Source organism: Panthera onca, chromosome D1 (genome assembly GCF_046562875.1).
Source record: "Panthera onca isolate mPanOnc1 chromosome D1, mPanOnc1 haplotype 2, whole genome shotgun sequence".
Lineage (NCBI taxonomy): Eukaryota > Metazoa > Chordata > Mammalia > Carnivora > Felidae > Panthera > Panthera onca.
In genome coordinates, this window is record NC_138348.1 from 7,608,369 (window position 1) to 7,628,181 (window position 19,813).

Below are 19,813 nucleotides of genomic sequence, written 5' to 3' on the forward strand. Positions count from 1 at the left end.
GTAGGGAGGGGCCCAGGGCAGGCGGAGAGGGCTGCCAGGGGCTGCGAGATGGCTGTGGAGAAGGGCAGGGGGGGCGGGTGGGGCTGCTGGGTGGCGTGTCACCTGTGGTGGGTGGCGGCAGGCAGACAGGAGGGTGGGCAGGCTGACAAGGCTGCAGAGCCCGTAGGAGGCGGAGATTAAGGCGGAAGCTGGTGGGGTAGGGGGGTGGGGTGGGGCTGGCAAGAGAAGGTGCAGCGAGGAGCTGAGCACCGAAGGTACAGGGAGCCGGGATGCCTGGAGAAGCGGTTTAAACCTCACTGTTAAGTGCGAGTGCCGGGCCGCCCCCTAAATGCCGCATAAACCCCACTTAACCCATCCCTCCCCCTTCTAAACCACCCTCTAAACTCAGTAACCAGCTGGGCCACCGAGGCCCCCCACCCCCTAACTTAAACCCGCTAAATGCCCCTCCCTGCCCCCCCACCCCACTTCGGGATGGGGAAGGAAGGTGGGTACCACAGCCCGAGCACAGATAAACCTGTTTAACCTCTGACCTTTGACCTTCCAGCTGCCTTTTCTTTCTTTCGGTCCCCTTTCCTTTTCTTCCATGTCCCTGTCTTTTTCTTTGGGTCACTCGTTGCCCCCAGGGTGGGGCCGGCTCCGGATGGGAGCCTAGGGAGGGGACACGGGAGGACGGGGGACCCAGCGTTTCTTCTCCCGCCTTGGGTGGACCTTCCCCCCCTTTCCGTTGGATGTCGCTGCTTACTCTGAGTCTCCTGAGAAACGCGTAATTACTTTTCTAACTCCTTTGGACTTCGCCGCCTGAGAAACCTACTGTCTTTCTAAACTTTTCCAAGGAAACTTTGATAACGAGCGCCTGGCGATTGCTAGACAGAGAATCCCCTACCGGCTTGGTCGAGTAGTAGATGAGTGGCTGCTCGACAAAGGTAATTAACCAGAATTAATTAATTAATTAATTAATTAACTTTAAAAACACTATCTTAAAGGTGCAGAGCTCTCTCTTTCCCCACCGTGCCTTCCCCATCGCCCGCCCCTTAGCGAGGGACTGATTTGCCCACCGGGATGCCCCCTTCCCCTCTGGAGTCAGTAGTCTGTATCTTTAGAGGGGTGGTTTTGGACAAGGGTGGGGTTTTTCTCAGAAGAGGGCTTCTTCCAAACCTGGCATGGGCTGGGATAATCCATGGGATTCCTGGACCATCCTGGTAGAGCAGGCTGGAACACAGATCAGATGGGGAGGGAAGTTTCCCAAAGGGCCAGCAGCCAGGGCAGCCTGCACTGCACTTAGGAGCAGGAAGGCTCTGGGAAGCAGGAAGTGCTGATCCTAGGATCCAAAGGGAGGGTAGGAAGGCTTCACCAGGGTCCTCGAAGGATGGAAAAGAAAGAGTGAAGGCCTGCCATCCTACTGGAAAGACCCACCCAAGAGAATGGCTCCGGGGCACTGTCTCTGGAATGGGCCCACGTTGGTCCAGAAGGCCACTTAGAAGGAGCAGAGGCGAGGGCAGGGGGCCTACTAGGAGGTAGGGGCAGGGACAGGTGTCCCACAAGGGTTTCTGTGTGTGCCGAGCTGATGAGGAAGACAGAACAGGCTAGCTGAGAGGCCACATGTAGCGAGGCACTGCTGGGTGTGAGGGAGAAGGCCACTTGTCGCCAAGGGAAGTTGGGGCCAAGGGCAAAGCCATCCCATTCCCTTCGGAGAGGGGGCGAGCTCTGTACCTCTAAGGCTAAACTCTAGGGGGGCAGTAGAAGTGTTAAACCCCCACCTAACCAGCTGATAACTGTGCTTTTAAATGTCCACTGGGGCCTGCCCCAGCTAAAACCCCCAGATGTCACCTCCAGCCCCCCACACAGCCAGTGGGGACTAAACATGCTGATAACCAGATGTGATAAATCCGTAACAGGACAAAAAGTTAAAGGGACTGTAACAGACATCGCTAAAACCTACAGCCCCCAGCCGCACTGGGTTGCTGTCTCCAGCGGGGCGAACTTTAACCCTTTGAGGAGTTCACGGCGGGCGGGGCCACAGGGGCCAAGTTCGCTAACCTATGTAGCTTCCTCTCAATCACCCACTTCCCTCTCCCAGAATCAGAGAGGCCAGGGGAGCAGCCTGGGCTGAGGCTGGGACAACTTGTGACCCCCCAGGAGGCAGAGCTGGATGGGCCCTGGTGGGTGGGGGGTGGGGTGGGTAGGGAGCAGGGCTTGCAGATCAGGTGAGGGTGAACCCCAGCCGTCCTTTCCTAGCTGCGTGGTCACCCCTTCTCTGGAGACCTCAGTTTCCTCTCCTGGAAAGTGAAAGATGGGGCAAAACGCTCTGGTATTTCCCAGAGTGTGGAAGGGGGAGCGCACCTGTTGCCTCAAGACTTCCAGAAGGACAGGGAGAGCGAGCCCGCTCAGCCTACCTCCCGAGGGGTGCTGGGGAGAATGAGATGAAGTAAGGAAGCGGGAAGGTATTTGAGAACAAGATCTGGGCATTGTTGGAGGGATGCGTTTACTGTCAGCATCTGGCATGTGGTGGGTGTGCGGATAGATATTTCTCGAGTGAATCAATTTCCAGTTCCAAACCAGGTCCGGTGAAGCCAAAGTCCCGTGAGATGCTTCCCAAGAAAGAGATTTGTGGCAAAATGAGCCTGGGAAGTGCTGGCTCCCGTTTCCGCCTCTTGGAGCTGCAGATGGACATTGGTCTCACAAAGGTTCTGGGAAGTCGTGTGAGAGAAAAAGAAACCTGCTGTTTCATGGTGAAGTGGTCACTTCCCAAACTGGGTTGACCACTATACACATTTCCTCTCCGTTTTCCTCCTAATTCTTATGGCGGGGAATAATCTTGGGAGGAGATAGTCCTTAAAGGGCTTCCCCGGGTCTGGTATTCTAGCTGCTACTGACTAGTTCTCAGCTTTGGTTGCCTCTGGCTTCCCCCCACCCCGCCCCCTTTGTAAGATGGTGACTCTGTCCAGGGCTGAGTAAGGTGCCAGGCGGCCAGAGGGCACCAGAGGAGGAGGAGAGGCTGAGCAGAGGGCCAGGCAGACGCATCCCGCGCCCGGTCACTGGCTAGAGGCCAGACAGATGGCCGCGCGGCCCGGGGAACCCGTGTTTCCAAAGAGGGGTGTTTCACAAGTCGGACTGTCCTCAGCCCAGGTTTCGGGGGCAGGGCTTTCAGGCACCTAACTCTAAACCAGATCTTTAACGAGGCACTAACCAGAGGCTAACAAGGGCTAAGCCAGGTCTTAAACCCCCCCGGCGCCAGCAGCTGAAGGTCCCGGGGGCAGGGGGCAATGTAGTGGTTCCTCTGCCCCCCGCTTCCCCCAAATAAGCAACACCAAAACCAAAGTTAAATCTAAACTTAAACATAATAAATGTCTTTTCTAAAAACCAAACCAAAGCAACAAACTCAGAGGGTTAAACCGACCCCCAGATCCACTAAAACCAAAAAGAACCGCCAAACCCCACCCAGGTGGGAATTCTGAGGTGTAACTGCTGAGCGAGGAGCGAGATTGGAGCTGGAGCGGTTTTTTGGGCTGTCAGCGAGCGAAGCAAGGTCCCTTTAACGTTTTCCACCTCTGTGCCTGCACATCCTGGCGGGGAGGAAGGCCTCTGCTCTCCAGGGCCTGGTCCCGGGCAGTGGCTGGGTCTTGGAGGGGGGAGGAGAGAGGGGAGCCTGGCCAGAGGTCAGAGGGCTTGGTGGTGGCTGGCAGGGCAGAGTGAGGTCGCCCTCACGCACGCCGGCCCTCCTCCCACGCACCGTCCTGACCTCTGGCACCTCGGTGTCGCCTCCCACTCTGCTTTGACACGCGCTGACCACTCAGCCTGGCAGTCTCCTTCTCTGTCTCTGCCTCTTTGTCTGCTCTGTCTGCTGCTTCCGAGGGCTCCATGGCTCGGGGCTGGACACTGGGTGTGGGACGTTTGGGGAGCAGAGGGAGAAGATGGGGATCAAACTGAGGGAACGGAAAGAAGGGGGGGGGCGATGCCCCTGGAGCAGGAGAGGAGAGGGGGATGGGAATATCAGAGGCATGAGCATGGTGGGGACAGGGGGGAGCTGGGCTCCCTTTCCCAGCCCATGTGTGCCTTGGGGACCCTCCCCCTCTGGGGTCCCCACCTGGCTGGGCTAGGGGCTGTGGCTGACAAGGACTTTCCCTTTGGTGTCTGCCCCTTCCTCGTTTCTCCTACCCCCCACCCCCACCCCCTTGCTGATTTCCCTCTCCACTCCTCTTTCCTTCCCTTGGCTTCCCTCTGTTCTCCCATCCTGTTCTGATCTCTCCCCACTGCCTGTCCCTCCTCTGCCACCCCTACCAATCCCCCCGCCCGCCAGGCCGCCAGCTGACCATCTTCAACAGCCAGGCTGCCATCAAGATCGGGGGCCGGGACCAGGGCCGTCCCTTCCAGGGCCAGGTGTCCGGCCTCTACTACAATGGGCTCAAGGTGCTGGCGCTGGCCGCCGAGAGCGACCCCAATGTGCGGACCGAGGGCCACCTGCGCCTGGTGGGGGAGGGGCCGTCCGTGCTGCTCAGCGCGGAGACCACGGCCACCACCCTGCTGGCCGACATGGCCACCACCATCATGGAGACCACCACCACCATGGCCACCACTACCACGCGCCGGGGCCGCTCCCCCACACTGAGGGACAGCACCACCCAGGTGAGGGCCTTTGGGCTGACGGACAAAGAGTGAGACTTTGGCTGGGGGAGAGGGCCGATGCCCACGTAGCCACCGGGGCGCCCCGGAGAGGGCCTGGGGGGTCTGGCGGGATCCCGGAGGCTGCCACCTCATCCTTGTCACAGTGATGGTTCAGGTGAGGTGGGAAAGGTCTCCTTCCGCGAAGCGGCCTTTGCCCTGGTGACCAGGGATGCTGTATATGGGAGGGTGGGCACTGTTTCTAGGGACCACTCCCAGGGCCAAGGGGGAGTTTGGCACTCCAGCTAGTAGACCAGGCAAGACCGCCCTACCCAAGAGGGAGGAAGTCTGGACTGGGGTGAGGGTGGAATGAGCCCATCTGCCTGCCCCATAACAAAGGCCATGCCCAGTGCTGTGTGGGCAGCGAGAGAGAGATGGATGGAGCCAGGACGGCATCGCTCTGGGCAGGGCACGTAGGTGACGGCCCTGGAGGGGCTAGAAGCCCAGCTGGTGGCGGCCCCGCCCCTGGAGGCTGGTGGAGGCCCGGAGCAGCGTCTCCCTGATTGCTGGTGCCCTTGCAGGGGGACCGCAAGCCCGTCCTCCGCCTGCGACCTTGAGCAGGTGCCACCACGTAGCAGGCCTCAGTGCCCTCTATGGCTGTGGGTGTGAGGGGGTGTGGGTACAGACGGTTCCCTGGTGCTTTACCCCCCACACTGCCTGCCTCGCCTGCTCAGGTGCTCTCTCTAGATCAGGTCAAGCCCAAGTGACTTGAGTCTATCTTCTCTTATACCTGGAGGGGGTGCTACCTGGGGGTGAGGCTGTGCTGGGGCAGGACAGGCCCGGCTTTGCTGGTGCCAAAAGCCAACGGAGCACGTGTGACTCACAGAGGCAACTTGGGGGCCTGGCTGAGTTTTCTAGCTCTTGCCATCAATGACTGTCGGCCCAGGGAGGGATCACACCTGGCATGGTAGACCGTATTTAATCACCCTGTCCCCGCGGCCCGAGCCACCTCTGTCCCTCATTGCCCGTGGCTGTCGGGCCTCTGTGCCTGGAGAGAGCGCTGTCCTCCCCGGGGCGAGGGAGAGGTCGGGGGGGCGCGGCCAGGGGGCCGCGCCCCGAGTCCCCCGCCAGCCTGCCTTCAGCGTCTGTAAATGAGGGCCGGACTCGATGAACACTAAATCCCCTCCTCCCTCCCAGTCCGTGTGTAGGGGGGCCTGGCACTGGCTGACGGCCTCATCCGGGCACGAGCGAGAAGTCTGCACCCCCTTCCCCTCTGCCTTTGCTGCCAAGAGAAGCTGGGGGACCCGAATGCCAGACCTCGCCCCAGGGAGCGGGGAGCCCCGGGAGAAAGGCCTGGCCCTACCCAAGATTGGGCAGTGACAGTGCCCGGCGCCCATGGGCAAGAGAGGCCCACCAGTCTCAGTGGGAGGGAGATGGGCAGGCCATCCAGGTGGAAGAGAGGTGGGGGGGCCCTAGGGGCCACAGCTGTGCTGGAGAAGCCCCCTCAGGACGGACTGGTGCTGAGGGGCCAGGGTGCAGAAGGAAAATCAGCGATCTGAAGATGAGGGGGTGGGGGGAGGGGCAGGGTGGAGAAGAGGCACCCCTCCCCACCCCAGACTCCTCCCACCCTTGGCCTTCAGCAGCCTTCTCCCCACATCCCGCAGTCTCCTGGGCTCCCTTCCCGCCTGGACTCTGGGTTTCCCCGCTTGGGTCTCCTCCCCAGCGCACCCTGAGCGCACTCCCCTCCCCGCCCCTTACATTTCGCTCATCTTGGGGATTCTCTTTCTCTGCAATCAGGACGAGAGAAAATGCTGACAAAGTCGTCTCCAGTTGTCATGGCAACCACAGCCCTAATTACTGTGTGCAGCCTGGTTCCGGGCTCTGGGAAGGGGACTGGGAGAGAGATGGGGGGGGGGGGGGTAGTGAGGGTGGAGCCAAGAACCACCCCCCCCCCCCAACCCCCCACCCTAGGCCCTGCTCCCCGTCTCTGCCTGTGCTGGCCTCCGGCGGCCCCCACGCCTTACCTCCCCCCTGCCCCGGGCCCCCTTGCTCCAGCCCTGCACCCCCAGGTCCAACGTCCAGCCTCCCTGGCTTCCTAGAAATAAAAGACACATGTGCTGGCTCACCGACCCCCAGGAGCCGGGCAGCTGCTGCAGGGCGGGTGCTGTCCAGCCTCGCTCTGCACATCCGGGGGAAGGGAGGCCCTCGGCCATCCAGCCACGGGCCAAGGTGTGTGTCTTAGCGCCCAGGACCCGTCTCCTGTGTGGTCTCACTCAAGAGGTGGCTTTGGGACCTGTTGACCCACCCGCGAACCTTCTTCTCCCCCCCGCCCCACCCTTCCTCTCGCCCCCAGAACACAGATGACCTCTTGGTGGCCTCTGCTGAGTGTCCGAGTGACGACGAGGACCTGGAGGAGTGTGAGCCCAGTACTGGTGAGTGCCTTTCCCCCCTCCCCTGCCCCGGGCCCGGGTGACGCTGATGGGAGGGGGGCGACTGTCCCTGCCACCTGGCCCAAGCCCACAGGGCCTGCTGCCAGGCCGTCACTTGCCCTGATAGCTTCCTCTGCCTTCCTGCCATTCCCCTCCAGGTCCCTCCAATTGTCCCTCTGGCAAGGCCGTTTCCGGCCTTTTGGTACCCCAGCCCTCCGAGTTAGTGAGGTCCTTAGCTTGGGATCCTGGGGTTGAGGGCCAAGGAATGCTGGGAGGGAAAGAGGGGGACTTTTCCCCAAGAAAGATGAATAACTACAGCTCCCATGAGTCTTTATGGGGTGCGAGCTGGGGGTGGGGTAGGAGGGGGAGCGCAGGCCTAGGAACTACACCTCCCATCAGCTCTTGAGTCCAGAACTACAACTCCCATCAGCTCTTGGGTCCAGAACTGCAACTCCCATCGGTCCCTGAGGCCTGATTTTCCCTGGGTCAGTAGTAGAGGAGACCTCCGCTGGATCCAGAACCCTCCTCATTCCCAGTCTCAGGGAGGTGGCCAGACACTCTGCCAGGCCAAGCTGGGGCAGTTATACCACACGGCAGCTCTGTGCCAGGCAGTGAGTGGGCTGGGGCGGGGCGGGGTAGGAGATGTGCCCCTAGCCAGACACGTGACCCCTGAGGAGCTTGGGACCTGAGGTCTGGTCTAGATTTCTAGAGGGGCAGTTGCTCTAACAGGAGAGCAGGTGCTGGGAGGAAAGGCTTCCCGGGGGTGGCATTCCAGGCCTCTGCTGGATCCTTCCAGCTGGAGAGCTGGGCTCGGCCCCAGCGAGAGACCAGGTTGGCAAAGCAAGGGTGGGCCTCGAGTGCCAACTGAGAAGTGCGGGGTATGGAGTGGCATAGTGGGTGCGAGGGCTGCTCAGCTGAGCAGATTGGGGGTGGCTGAGAGGAGCCAGGGGGAGGGAGGGCCTGAGGAGCTGAGGTCCTGGTGCTTACGCCTGGCAGCGGGAACGGAGGAAGGACTGAATGTGGCCAGATTTCCCAGGAAGGGATCGTGGGATCCGGTGGTGGCCTGGATGAGCTTGTGGGAACCTCATCCCTCGCTTGGGTTTCCAGAAACTTCTGGTTACCTTGCAGTGGGTAGCACCTGGGCTCTGGAGGTTGGGGCAGATGCCTGCGGGGTTGGCGACCGTGATGGGGTCAGGGGAGGGGGGCAGTCTCACTGGGGCATAGCTTGTGAATCCAGCCTGGCGGGGGGGCGGTCTGCCAGTCCCAGAGGAGACGCTCAAGCTGAGGGTAGGCTGCAACCATGGAAGGAGTGTGGGGAGAGCAAGAAACACCACGGAGCCTTGGGGCAGAGGCTCAGGTTCCAGAGACCAATGGCAGGGGGAGAGCCGGGGCACAGGCCCCCAGACCCCACAGGCCAGAGCTGAAGAGCGTTGTTTGGTGGTCCGGGGCCCTGAGGCACGTGGGGGAGCTGCAGGCTGTTGGGCTGCAAAGGCCTCCCCATCCACAGCCGAGAGCTGGTGCTTTCTGGAACAGACGCCGTCCACTGCGGGGAGGCCCCTCTGCTGGTGGGGGGGGGGGGCCATCTGGCTGCATCCCACTAGGCGATCTCAGCTCAGGGACGCACCTTCATGCTCTGCCGTTGCTTTGGGAGGTTCTGGGCATCTGGCAGCTTCCACGCAGCACTCTCCCCCTCAACCCTGCTTTACCTCCTCTACCCAGTCAGTTACTGGGGTTTCCCATATACGGAAGCAGCTCCCCTAGCCCGGACCTGCCGAAAGGGGCCGTGATGATCAGCTCCACGAGAGCCCTGGGATAGGACTCCGGGGACACAGGGCTGTGTGGGTCTTGAGAAAAGGGCACTTGGCCCCATCACATGTGTTTGCACGCATGTGCTCACTCTGGGGGGTGGGGGGGAGGGACTGTGGGATGAGAGGAGGGGTCTGCTCTCCCTGGACCCCGTGGAGAGGAGTGTGGGGCCACACGGCCACCGCGCAGGGACAGGCAGTGCATACTGGGCCACACCGGGGCCACACACTCCCCGAGGTTCGAACTTTCCAGCCGCCACCTGGAGTCTTGTCAGGGGCCTGGATGTGACGGAGGCTGAGTCGCTGAGTGCGTGCACCGGTTGGCCGAGCTCCCTTAGGCTGTGTTGGGACGAGGGAGTAAAGGGGAGCTGAGGTAGGCAGGTCGGCCGCCCTCCCTGGATCAGAGGGCCAAGCCCCTGAGGGGAGGGTGGAGGGTAGAGGAGGACTAGAAGCCGGTTGGGGGGGTGGTTAGGGAGAGGCTGGTGGACAGCCTGGCACCGGGCTTTGAAAATAAGGGCAGAGCGTACGCGTAAGCCTCCAGAGGAGACCGACAGAAGCCAGAGGTTCTCCCCCAGGTGTGCGTGGCACGTGTGTGTATTTCCATACGCACACCCGTCTCATATGCTTCAGGTTGGAGTTCTATCCTGATGGGAGGCCAGGCAAAGACCAAGATGACTCCAGAGCCCCTCAGGCTGATCTAGACCATGCCACCTGCCCCATCTACCGAGAAAGGGGACTCCAGCCAGAGGCCCTCTTGTGCCCCGGGTGCAGGGAGGCTGTTCTCTAGCACAGGGCCGGGCCTCCTTGGGCTCCGAGGTCAGTGTTAGAGGAGGAGGCAGCCTGGCTAGAGACAGTGGCTACCCAGGGACCGACCCCAGGGACCCCAGGCCGTTGGCATCCCTCCCACCTGCCAGATCCTCCTCCCTGGGTCCAGATGTCAAGCCTGGGATCATCCCCACTCGCTTTCCACCCTTCCTCTCCACTTGGGCCCCTTCCCAGACCCCAGGCCCCACTCCTCCTTCCCGTAGCTCGGTGAGATCATCGTCCAACATGGTTATTTCACGTGAGGTTGGCAAGCCAGTCAAAGAAGGGTGACCTGGACGGTCACAGGCCGTTCGCGCCTCAGACCAAAGGAGGCGCACACACGCTTAGATCTAAAGAGACACACGTGTCGTCCGTAACACGCAGACACACGGCTACCGAGACCCACAGAAGCACAAACCCATACAGCCGCGTGTCACGGCTCCACCCAAGTCCACACTCATGTTCGGGCCTCCCGTGTCCTGCCAGTAAGTTCGCACAAACCCATACAGGTGCCTGGTCTTACAGAGACGCATGCGTATTCAGAGCGTGTTCAGCAAGTTCGCTTTCCCATCCGTGCGCTTGGGGCTCCCAAAACACCCACCTAGGCTTGGGCTCCCAGGTGCCACGCCACAGAGCCACGCCCGTGTGCACGCAGAAGGCACCTATGTGCTGAGACCCGCACGTGGACACGTTCTCAGAGGTAGGCTGTGTGCACCCAGACCCAGGGGTCCACACACGTTCACACGGTTGTTTACACCCGCACCTGCAGCCCTCCCATTGCCCCGTGAGAGGGGACCCTCAGAGCTCCGCCTTAGCTCAGACAGAGGCTCATGCTTACATTCATACCCACGTGTTCAGAGGCACGCGCACACACGCGCACACACGCGCACACACTCGGAGACACGTACATTCAGATTCACCCATGCTTGGAGACATACACATGGTCGGACCCTTCAGGGCATACACACTCGTACGGAGTCCTGCAGTGGTGTTTACACGCGCATGCACACACACACACACACACACACACACACACACACACGTCTACATTGGCCCGCACGGGCACCCACGGATACCGATGCCCTTACTCGTATGCTCAGATGTCCACATGAGCTGCTCACAGATGGGCTCGTATCCTCGGGCCGCACATACGTGTTCAGACCCAATAAAACGCATGCCTCTGTGTTCACACGCAGGTGAGCACATGCCGCTGTTCAGACCCCCGAGGGCACACACATGCACGAGCACTCAGATTCATGTAAGCCCCCCACGTGACTCAGACCCACAGACCCAGCTCGTGCGCTTACCCCGTGTGGGCACGACCCTTCGGAGGCTTTGCGCCCATGCATACGTACGGGAGACCCTCAGAGGCCGGATCCCACAGACGCGGGCACGCCCGCTCAGACCCACACATCTAGCTCAGAATTCACAGAAGCACAAATGAGCTCACATTCCAGAGTTTCTTAAGATAACACCAGTTGCCATGATAGATCACCTCCACAGCACCTGTGGTTTAATACCCAGAAATTTATTTCTCCTCTACAAGCCCTCGCCCAGGGCCTGGCCTTCCGTCTGGAAGCCACACGGTCCCCGCCAGGTGAGGTCCCGAGTTGCGGAAGGTGACCCACGGTGGGGTCACGCGCGGGTGGGTTCTACGGGCCAGGGTGGAGAGGGGCGCTCGTTGCTTGCGCCGATTCTGCCCGCGGCCATCCGGAGCTCAGTCTCCTGGCCCCGGCTCAGCTTCCAGGAAGGCTGGGAGGTACGGCCTTGCCGTGCCCCCGGGGAGGAAGCAGAAACAGATGCGGTGAGCAGACCAGCTAGCGATTTCTGTGTCCAGTGTGGCCCTCTGGGTCACCAACAGTCCATTTCACTCTTTCTCACACCCGCAGAGCACGCTTCCCCCCCCCCCCCCCAAGGGAGACACCCTGAAGCCTCACCCCCTCAGGGCTGTCACCGCAAAGGGGAGGGTGTCTGGGAGATGGTGGCCCGCTTGGCTGGGTCCAGACTTGCTCCTGGGTGTCCACATGTGGTCTGGATCCCCGTGAACTAAAAGGGTAATCGAGCTCACGGACCACACAGCTCAGCCCCGCCCCGAATCCAGTGGGCCAGAGTCAGCCATCACAGTAAAACCTGTCATGCAAAAAAAGAGAAGAGTGGAAAACCCCCCAAGACCCCTAGTTCTAAGCCTTGAGGAAATCCAGCCCCCCCTGCAGTGGGTGAGACTCCACCCCTGCGGTGGGGAACTTTCTTCCTTAACCCCCGTCCTCTACTGTCTTCGAGAAACTCCCTCTCCTTGGTTTGTGGCCCTGGTGCTGCCTCTGTGAAGGGCCTCCCAGTTCTTATCCTCCGTGGCCTCCTCGGAAGTGGGTGTTGGGAAAACGTCCTCTTTGGGGACTCGGCCCACTTCCTGCCCCTGCATATTTGGGGGCCCAGAGGTGGTTTCTCAGGCTCCAGCAGTCAAAGCGGCTGCCCTCAGAGTTCTTTCCCAGACACACTTGCGAAGCCCGTTTATTTCCGTGTTGCTCTGATCATGGGATCAGAGCCTGTCTCTTCATTTAGCGATGACGCTTCTGAAGGCCTTCGAAACAGCAGGTGGGGAGGCCACACCCTCCATCTGATCTGTGAGGCGAGGCCGAGGCCTCCTCGTGCAGGTAGACGTCTCACAGGGTCATTGTCCCTCACAGCCATCTTTGGTCTCTCTCGCGATTTGTAGTTTGGAAGCATCGGCTCTCTGGACGCTTGGCAAGCCCCGCGTTTCCGGGCTGTCTCTGTTGCCTTCGTCTCTGCTTGCAAAGCCCCCACTCACTCTTGCTAACTCAGTCTTCTTATGATGCATTACCGAAAGCCGAAAGGAAAAGGCGGCATCCTCACCCCAACTTTCCTGGCACGTTCCCTTGGGGCCTCAGCCTCCGCCGGCGCACGCTCTGCCCTGTAGGGCATCACAAGCAGAGGCTGGAACCCAATGTCCCGCATCGTACGCTGCTTCATCTTTCCAGCCCTTTCCCTGGCTTGTTACCTGAAGCCCACGGGTTTTGGGGGCACACAGGTCTGGTTCGGCATCCGTACTTGTGAAGGCAACATGTGTTTCTGTAACAGATAACCCCCAGATCTCAGTGGTTTCTTCCAGGGAAGCATCTCACTCAAGTGAAAGCCCACCAGGGGGCTTCCCCATCAGCAGGTGGCTCCGCCCCAAGGGGCGCTTTGGGAATCCAGCCTCCTTCCATCCCTGTAGCTCCTCCGTACTCAGCAGGCAGTTTGCGAGGTCCCTGGAAGGAGGGGAAAGGGCACGCACCCGCACCCACCCGCACCCGGGAGACTCATGGGCGGCTACTGGCAGCGGCCCCTGCTCAGTCATACGGCCACACCTACTTGTAAGGGGTGCTGGGAAATGTAGTCTTGAAGCCCAGGAGAAGGAGCCCATGAGTTTGGGGAAAGAGGCATTCACAGAGGCCTGCCTCCCACGCTGGGACCCACGGGGGCAGGCTCACGGGCTCGCGGTCGGGCATTCACGCATGCGCACGGGAGTTCAGACCCAGGCTCAGAAGCAGGTGGACCCAGGCACAGCCAGGGGCTCGCTTAACACGCACACGTCTGTGCACATTCCCTGACGCTCATGTGCTCAGATCCGTTGAGGTTCGTGTGCACACGATGCCCAGGTGCACAGGAACAGACTCTGAGGGGTGCGTTCCTGCGCGCGCGCGCGCACACACACACACACACACACACACACACACACACACGATACGGCATCCGCTCTGACCTTGAATCCGCCTTGACGCTTGCCATTGGCTGCGCTGGTGTTTCCGAGTGGGGCGGGGCGCCATCTTCCAGGTCACTGCACGCAGTTGGGCACAGGTTGTTTTCTACTGGAACAGGTGAGTAAGGGCTGAAATCTAGCCAGCGCTCTCTGCTCACCAAGCTGCGTGTCCTGGTCCCTGGAGCAGGGCTGTGGCCTCCAGGAAGCCAGAGTACCTTTTTCTAATTGTGTAAAGAGAAGCTATTCGCCAAGTCGTGTGCGCGTGCAGGTCTGTGGCCACACTGAGGGGCTGCCTTTTTGCCGACCCACACGAAACGCCCTGTGGGCTAGTGGCTTTCTTGCCGTCACAGCCTGGGCAGGCACCCCGCGCTGGCGGACGGGGCCTCAGCCAGCCGATTGCTCAGTCTGTGACACCCAACCTCAGTGCTAGGTGCTCTTTTGGGAGTAGGCACGTCCTGCTTGGGTGGGAATGGGGCTCTTGGGTACATTTCCGGTCAGGAGTCGCTGTGCCCTGAAGGCAGAAAGGGCTCAGCTTGCTGGTCTCCTTGGCCAGAATGGAATTCTCTCTAGTAAGTGGGACTGACAGGTCCTGGCATTCAACTTAGGAGTTGGGGGGGGGGGGGGGGTTCTGTGATCCGTGCTCCTGTGAGTATTTTTCCCAAGTGCTGTAGCAGCCTGAGGTGGGGGAGGGGCGGGAAGCTGCCTAGGGTCCTTCTCAGACTCCTGGGAGCACCCCATCCCAGTGTACAGCCTTGTAGAGCTGGACCCGGGGTCCCAGGCACCCCAAGTCTTCCTCAAACGCCCAGTGGGAAGGGGAGCCCCTGGTTGGACTTTCACAGTGAGGAGTCTCTGAGGGGTCCTCCCTTCCTCCAGAGCCTGCTAACTCCTCGCCAGGACAAGCTTGCTGGACCCTGGACCAGTGAACGACCCCAGGGAAACCCAGTGCCCTATGTTACATGCGGCTTGCCTGCCACAGAGCCAGTTCGGCTTTGATCGAATGTGGGGGAAGGAAGACAGCGCGGGGTCTTGACAGCGTGTTATCTTGTGGGGACAGCAGGAGCTGTGGGGTGAGGAGACGGAGGCTGGGGTGCAGGGCCATGAGAAGGGGGCACCGAGGAACAGTTGTGGTGGTGTGGAGGATGTGGGTGAGGGCGGGACACCCTCAGGAGACGCTGTCAAAGCCTTGGACAGAGAAGGGCCCAAGGAAAGCTCCCAGAGAAGCTGGGGACACAGGGACGGGGCTGAGACCCAGATATGGAGACCAGGACACAGCTGGGGTTGAAGGGCAGGGGCGAGAGTCAAGGTGACCAGGCCTGGGAGGGCTCTGGAGCCTGGGAGACGCTGCACAGGGGGAACTGTACAGGCCGAACTCAGCAGTGCTGCTCTGTGTGGGTCAGGGGAGGAAGGGTGTTCAAAACCCAGTTGTTCTGGCCCGTGAGGGGCTCCCACCCCATCCCCAGATACCTAGCCTGGCCGGGCCCAGAGGAAATGCCTGGTGAGTATTCCTCCCCTTCCCTTGGTCAAAACACGATGAGCCCCCGCACCAGGCCCAGTGCTGGGTGCTAGGCCTTGAACCTTCCCAAGCAATGAGCCCAAACCAGAGGCCTTCTTGGGAGAGGGGGTATTTGGCCGGACTCGAAGCACGAGTGAAATATTAGCAGGGGCGAGGTGTTCTGAACGGAAGGCAAAGGTCAGGAAGAGGGCCGGTGGTGTGGCCCAGCAGGGAGAGGAACTGTGCCGTGACGGGACACAGGCTGCCAACCTCCCCCTAAGAGCTGGGAGCTGAATGTGCCCTTTACCCAGGGACCAGGGTGCTGGGCCATCCATGGTGGGTCCAGGGCTCAGGAGGGGATGGGGAGATCAATTATTCATCCATAGGCAGGAGGTCCACAAGAGCCAGACCTTGGCCTCACCCTGGGCCTGGAGCCCAATGCCCTAATTTTATAGATGAGGAAGCTGAGGCCCAGAGCGTGACAGAATCTTGTCCGTGGTCACACAGTAATTAATGACAGAACAGGTCTGTGGCCTCCCAGGTTAACAAGCCAAGAGTCAAACAGATTACTGCAGGCATGGGGAGGATGAATCAGGCCTTTCCAGGCTCCTTGTGAGAACTTGACCCTTCCCTGGTCTCTGAGAGCCACAGAAAGGACTGGAGAGTCCATTTGTTCACCTTGCCTGATGCAGACACCGAGTGACCTTGGGAAGTCCTCCCCACCCCGGGCCTCAGCATCCTCTTCCATAAAAAGCTAACTTTGGACGGTCCCAGCTCCACAGAACATGCTTGTCTGCTTTGGGCTCAGTTTTTCAGTGTGGCTGAGCCCCTGGAGGGCCAGGTGCCCTGGGGCTTCACAATGTGGGGTGCAGGTGAGCCCTGGCCCCGGGGGAGATGGGAGCCTGGTGGGAGGAGCAGCCTGGGGAGCTAGGCAAGGCTACGAGTTCAATGGCAAGATCTTGGCTGTGGCAGGCTAGGGTGGCCAAGGACAGCTCTGCCAGATTTTGTCGGAGCTTGGGATCGGAAGGATCAACAGACACAGAGGCTTAGGGGGCAGGGAGCAGGAGAAGAGACGCCAAGATGTGGCAGTGACACATGGCCGGGCGTGGCTGCAGTGGGGCAGGCAGGGCCTGGGAGTGGAGCCCCCGGGGTGCTTCCTCTGGAGGGGATAGGGGGCTTAGGGCCCGATCTGTGAAAACCACGCCCTGCAGAGACCAGGGAGAAGCACTCAGATGGGGGCAGGGCTTGGGTGTAGGACGAGCTAGAGAGGAAATCTCCAGCCCCAACCAGGCCCAGAGGTGTCCCTCTAAGAGGAGAGAGCCCTCCCAGACCTAGACCTAGACCTAGAGCCTCCTAGACCTAGACTCCAGCTGGATCTACCCCACACCAGTGGGATGCAGTATTTGCCAGAGGGGCAGTGGGCTGATGAGGGTTGTCAAGTTGTTGACCCCCCGGGTCTGATGGGAATTGCAGTCTCTGCCCCACCCCTCCCCCGGCTCCAAGGGCTAATGGGAGTTGTAGTTCTCACCCTTTGGGGCTGATGGGAATTGCAGTTTGTGCCCAGGGTACCACAGTTAATAGACCTAAGGGAGAAAGGGAGGAGACCTAATCACCGCCCCCCAACCTTCCCGACTAGTCCCCCCCCCCCCACCCCGGGCCCTATATTAGCAAGTGCTTCCTTCCCAGATGGCTGTGTATGTATTTTCTTTTCTTTTTTTGCTTTCTTCTTCTTTCCGTTGTTTTATTATTGTTTTAAGAATAATAAGAGGGCCAGAGGCAGTCAAGCCCTGGTCAGGTCCTGGCGGCCCATGGGGGTTCTGGGGAGGGGGAGGGGGGAAGCCAGTGGGGGTCAGAGGTGGAGGGTGAAGAAAGAGGAAGTTGGGGAATTAGGGTTAGCGCAGGAGTCGTGTGTTCCTGTCCACCTCCCTCCCTCCCTCCGTCCCTCCTTCCCTCCCCCCCCCCCCCCACCCCGCCGCCTTCCCACCTCCCTGCCTCCACAGGGCTTCTCACACCCTCTCCCAGAGTCCTATGGGACAAGACCCTCCTCCAGCCTGTCCCCTCCTTGCCCCACTCTTTCTCGTGGACTTTGTCACCTCCCACCTCAGTTTTCTCTTCTTCCCATGGCCAGCCTGCAATTAACCTTCAAAGCTGCTTCCCATGACCATCCCCCCCCTCAAGTCCTCTCACCCATGTATCCATTCCTCCATAGCTGCCAGTACCTCCCTTTCCCCCAAGCCCTCCTTCCCACTGCTCCCTCCTTCCTCCCATGCTGTCACCAAGTGGTGGTAACAGTTTCCCCAAGCCAGCCTGCACCGTGCAGATCTTAGGTTTGTGTTTAACGAGGGGGAGAGGGCACAAGTGAGGGAGGCGAGAGAGCGTACAGGAGGAAGCAAGATGTCCAGAGGGAGAGAAGAGCGAGGGAGGGAGATACCAAACAGATAGACAGAAAACGTTGTACGGAAAAGTTGTTTTTTCTTATTTTTTCCGGGAGAACCCGCTTACACAGCTCTGTTTGTAATTTTTTTCTTCATGCTAAAATCACACGGCCTATTTGTTGATGTAAGTTGCCTGAATTCCGTGGTATGCTATCTTCTTTTTTAAAAAACAAAAGAAAAAAAAAAAAAAAAAACAAAAGCAAAAAAAGAGAAAAATCTAGAAAAAAAAAAAACCCTAAAAGATATTGTTGTTAGGTTTGTTTAAATGCTGCTCTTGTTATCTGTTTTTAAGCCTTAAACCAGTAGAGTTTTTTTTTTTCCGTTTCTTTTCGATTTCCTTTCCTTTCTGTTCCTTTTGGTTTCTTAAGACAAACAAAAGACCAAAACCCAGTGAGCCGCAGAGCCCGTGCGTGGGGTGCCCAGGGCATCCGAGCCGCTGCCCGCTTAAAGCGCAGCGCGCCGGCAGGCTGGCGGGCGGGCCCAGCCCGCTCTAGTCTCCGCCAAAGCCAATTGGAACCGATTTGGGTGTGTGAGGCTGTTGTTTCTCTCTCTGTGCCAGCCGCCTGCGCCCTGGGCCCTCGCTGACACCCTCTCTTCTCTCTTCTCTCTCTTGTTCTAGGAGGAGAGTTAATATTGCCCATTATCACGGAGGACTCCTTAGACCCCCCTCCCGTGGCCACCCGATCCCCCTTCGTGCCCCCACCCCCCACCTTCTATCCCTTCCTCACGGGCGTGGGCGCCACCCAAGACACCTTGCCCCCACCCGCGGCCCGCCGCCCGCCCGCCGGGGGCCCGTGCCAGGCCGAGCAGGACGACAGCGACTGCGAAGAGCCCATCGAGGCCTCGGGCTTTGCGTCCGGGGAGGTCTTTGACTCCAGCCTCCCCCCCACGGACGACGAGGACTTTTACACCACCTTTCCCCTGGTCACGGACCGCACCACCCTCCTCTCACCCCGCAAACCCGCTCCCCGGCCCCACCTCAGGACAGATGGGGCCACGGGCGCCCCCGGGGTGCTGCTGGCCCCCTCCGCCCCGGCCCCCAACCTGCCCGCGGGCAAAATGAACCACCGAGACCCGCTGCAGCCCTTGCTGGAGAACCCGCCCCTGGGGCCTGGGGCCCCCACGTCCTTCGAGCCGCGGAGGCCCCCGCCCCTGCGCCCGGGCGTGACCTCCGCCCCCGGCTTCCCCCATCTGCCCACAGCCAACCCCACGGGGCCCGGGGAGCGGGGCCCGCCCGGCGCGGTGGAGGTGATCCGGGAGTCCAGCAGCACCACGGGCATGGTGGTGGGCATCGTGGCGGCCGCGGCGCTCTGTATCCTCATCCTCCTCTACGCCATGTACAAGTACCGCAACCGCGACGAGGGCTCCTACCAGGTGGACCAGAGCCGGAACTACATCAGTAACTCGGCCCAGAGCAATGGGGCAGTGGTCAAAGAGAAGGCCCCGGCCGCTCCCAAGACGCCCAGCAAGGCCAAGAAGAACAAAGACAAGGAGTACTACGTGTGAGCCCCGGCACCGCGCCCCACTGCCAGCTGCCCCTCCCGGGACCGCCCCGGGAGGCGGGTGCGGCCCTCTCCCCGCCGGGGGCTCTGGGGACCCTCTCCCTGGCTGCCTCAGACTTCTCTCACGAAGAGGAAACGCAAAAAAAAAAAAAAAAAAAAAAAAAAAAAAAAAAAAAGGAAAAAAAAAAGAAAGAAAAGAAAAAGAGGGAAGAAAGAAAGAAAAAAAGAAAGAAGGAAAAAAGAAAAACAGAAAAGGAAACCCCGTGCTCGTCCCCTTCCTCCTGCCGTCGGGTGCGGCGGCACCGTCAGTCCCGGGGGCTGTCTGTCCCTCTCAGCCCTGCGCCTGCCGGGCAGGGCACGTGCTCACAGCCCTGGGTTGATTTATTTTTTTAAGGGGGGGGGTAGTTTTATTTTGGTGGGGTTGGGCGGGAAGGAAGGCTGGGGGTTTTGTAAAGTGTCCACTCCTCGTCCTGTTTAATTTCCCGCAATTTTTCTTCTGCCCTCTGTCCCTCCTGCCTTCCTTCTCCTCCCAAGCCCTCCGGCCCCCATCCCAGGCTTGCTGTGTCTCTCTGTCCCCACCCTCCCTCTCTCCACTTCTTTTCTCGTGTGTCTGGTTTCTCCCTTCCTTTCCTACCCTTGGGTTTCCAGAGTCGGTGGGAGAAGGGCGGGCGGGTGGGCCGAGCGGCCCAGCGTGGGGGGGCGGGGCGGGGCGGGGCAGTGGGAGTTGCCCCGAGCGCCCCGACTCCGCCCACCAGGAGGAGGCGCTTGCCTGGTGCCGCCCAGGGAAGGGGCTCGGGCCGCCGAAGGCCTGTTCTGTTGTGTGCCGCCGGGCGACGTGCATTGATGGGGAAGCTGCTGGAGGAGCAGGGGTGGGGGGCGGGTGGGAGGGGAAAGGCAAATGCAGATATATATTAAAGACAAATAATCTAGATACCGCGAGCAGCAGCCTGTGGCACCCGTGGGGCGCGGGCACCAGGGAAGAGAGAAAGC

At 60.4% G+C, this 19,813-nt stretch overlaps 1 protein-coding gene across 32 annotated transcripts in view; it reads left to right on the forward strand.

The window, feature by feature from the left end:
• The window catches only part of NRXN2 (neurexin 2), a 108,424-nt gene extending 89,088 nt beyond the window's left edge, over positions 1-19,336 (forward strand). For 15 of the 32 annotated variants that reach the window (XM_081790236.1, XM_078433615.2, XM_078433619.2 and 12 more), the window contains 4 exons: positions 834-923; positions 4,298-4,623; positions 6,953-7,031; positions 17,941-19,336. In XM_081790236.1, coding sequence (XP_081646362.1) covers positions 834-923; positions 4,298-4,623; positions 6,953-7,031; positions 17,941-18,827 — 1,382 coding nt within the window. In that variant the 3' untranslated portion in view covers positions 18,828-19,336. The remainder of the gene's footprint in view (positions 1-833; positions 924-4,297; positions 4,624-6,952; positions 7,032-17,940) is intronic. The other 17 variants (XM_081790243.1, XM_078433633.2, XM_078433634.2 and 14 more) reach the window with 5 other exon arrangements.
• Positions 19,337-19,813: the final 477 nt, after the last annotated feature.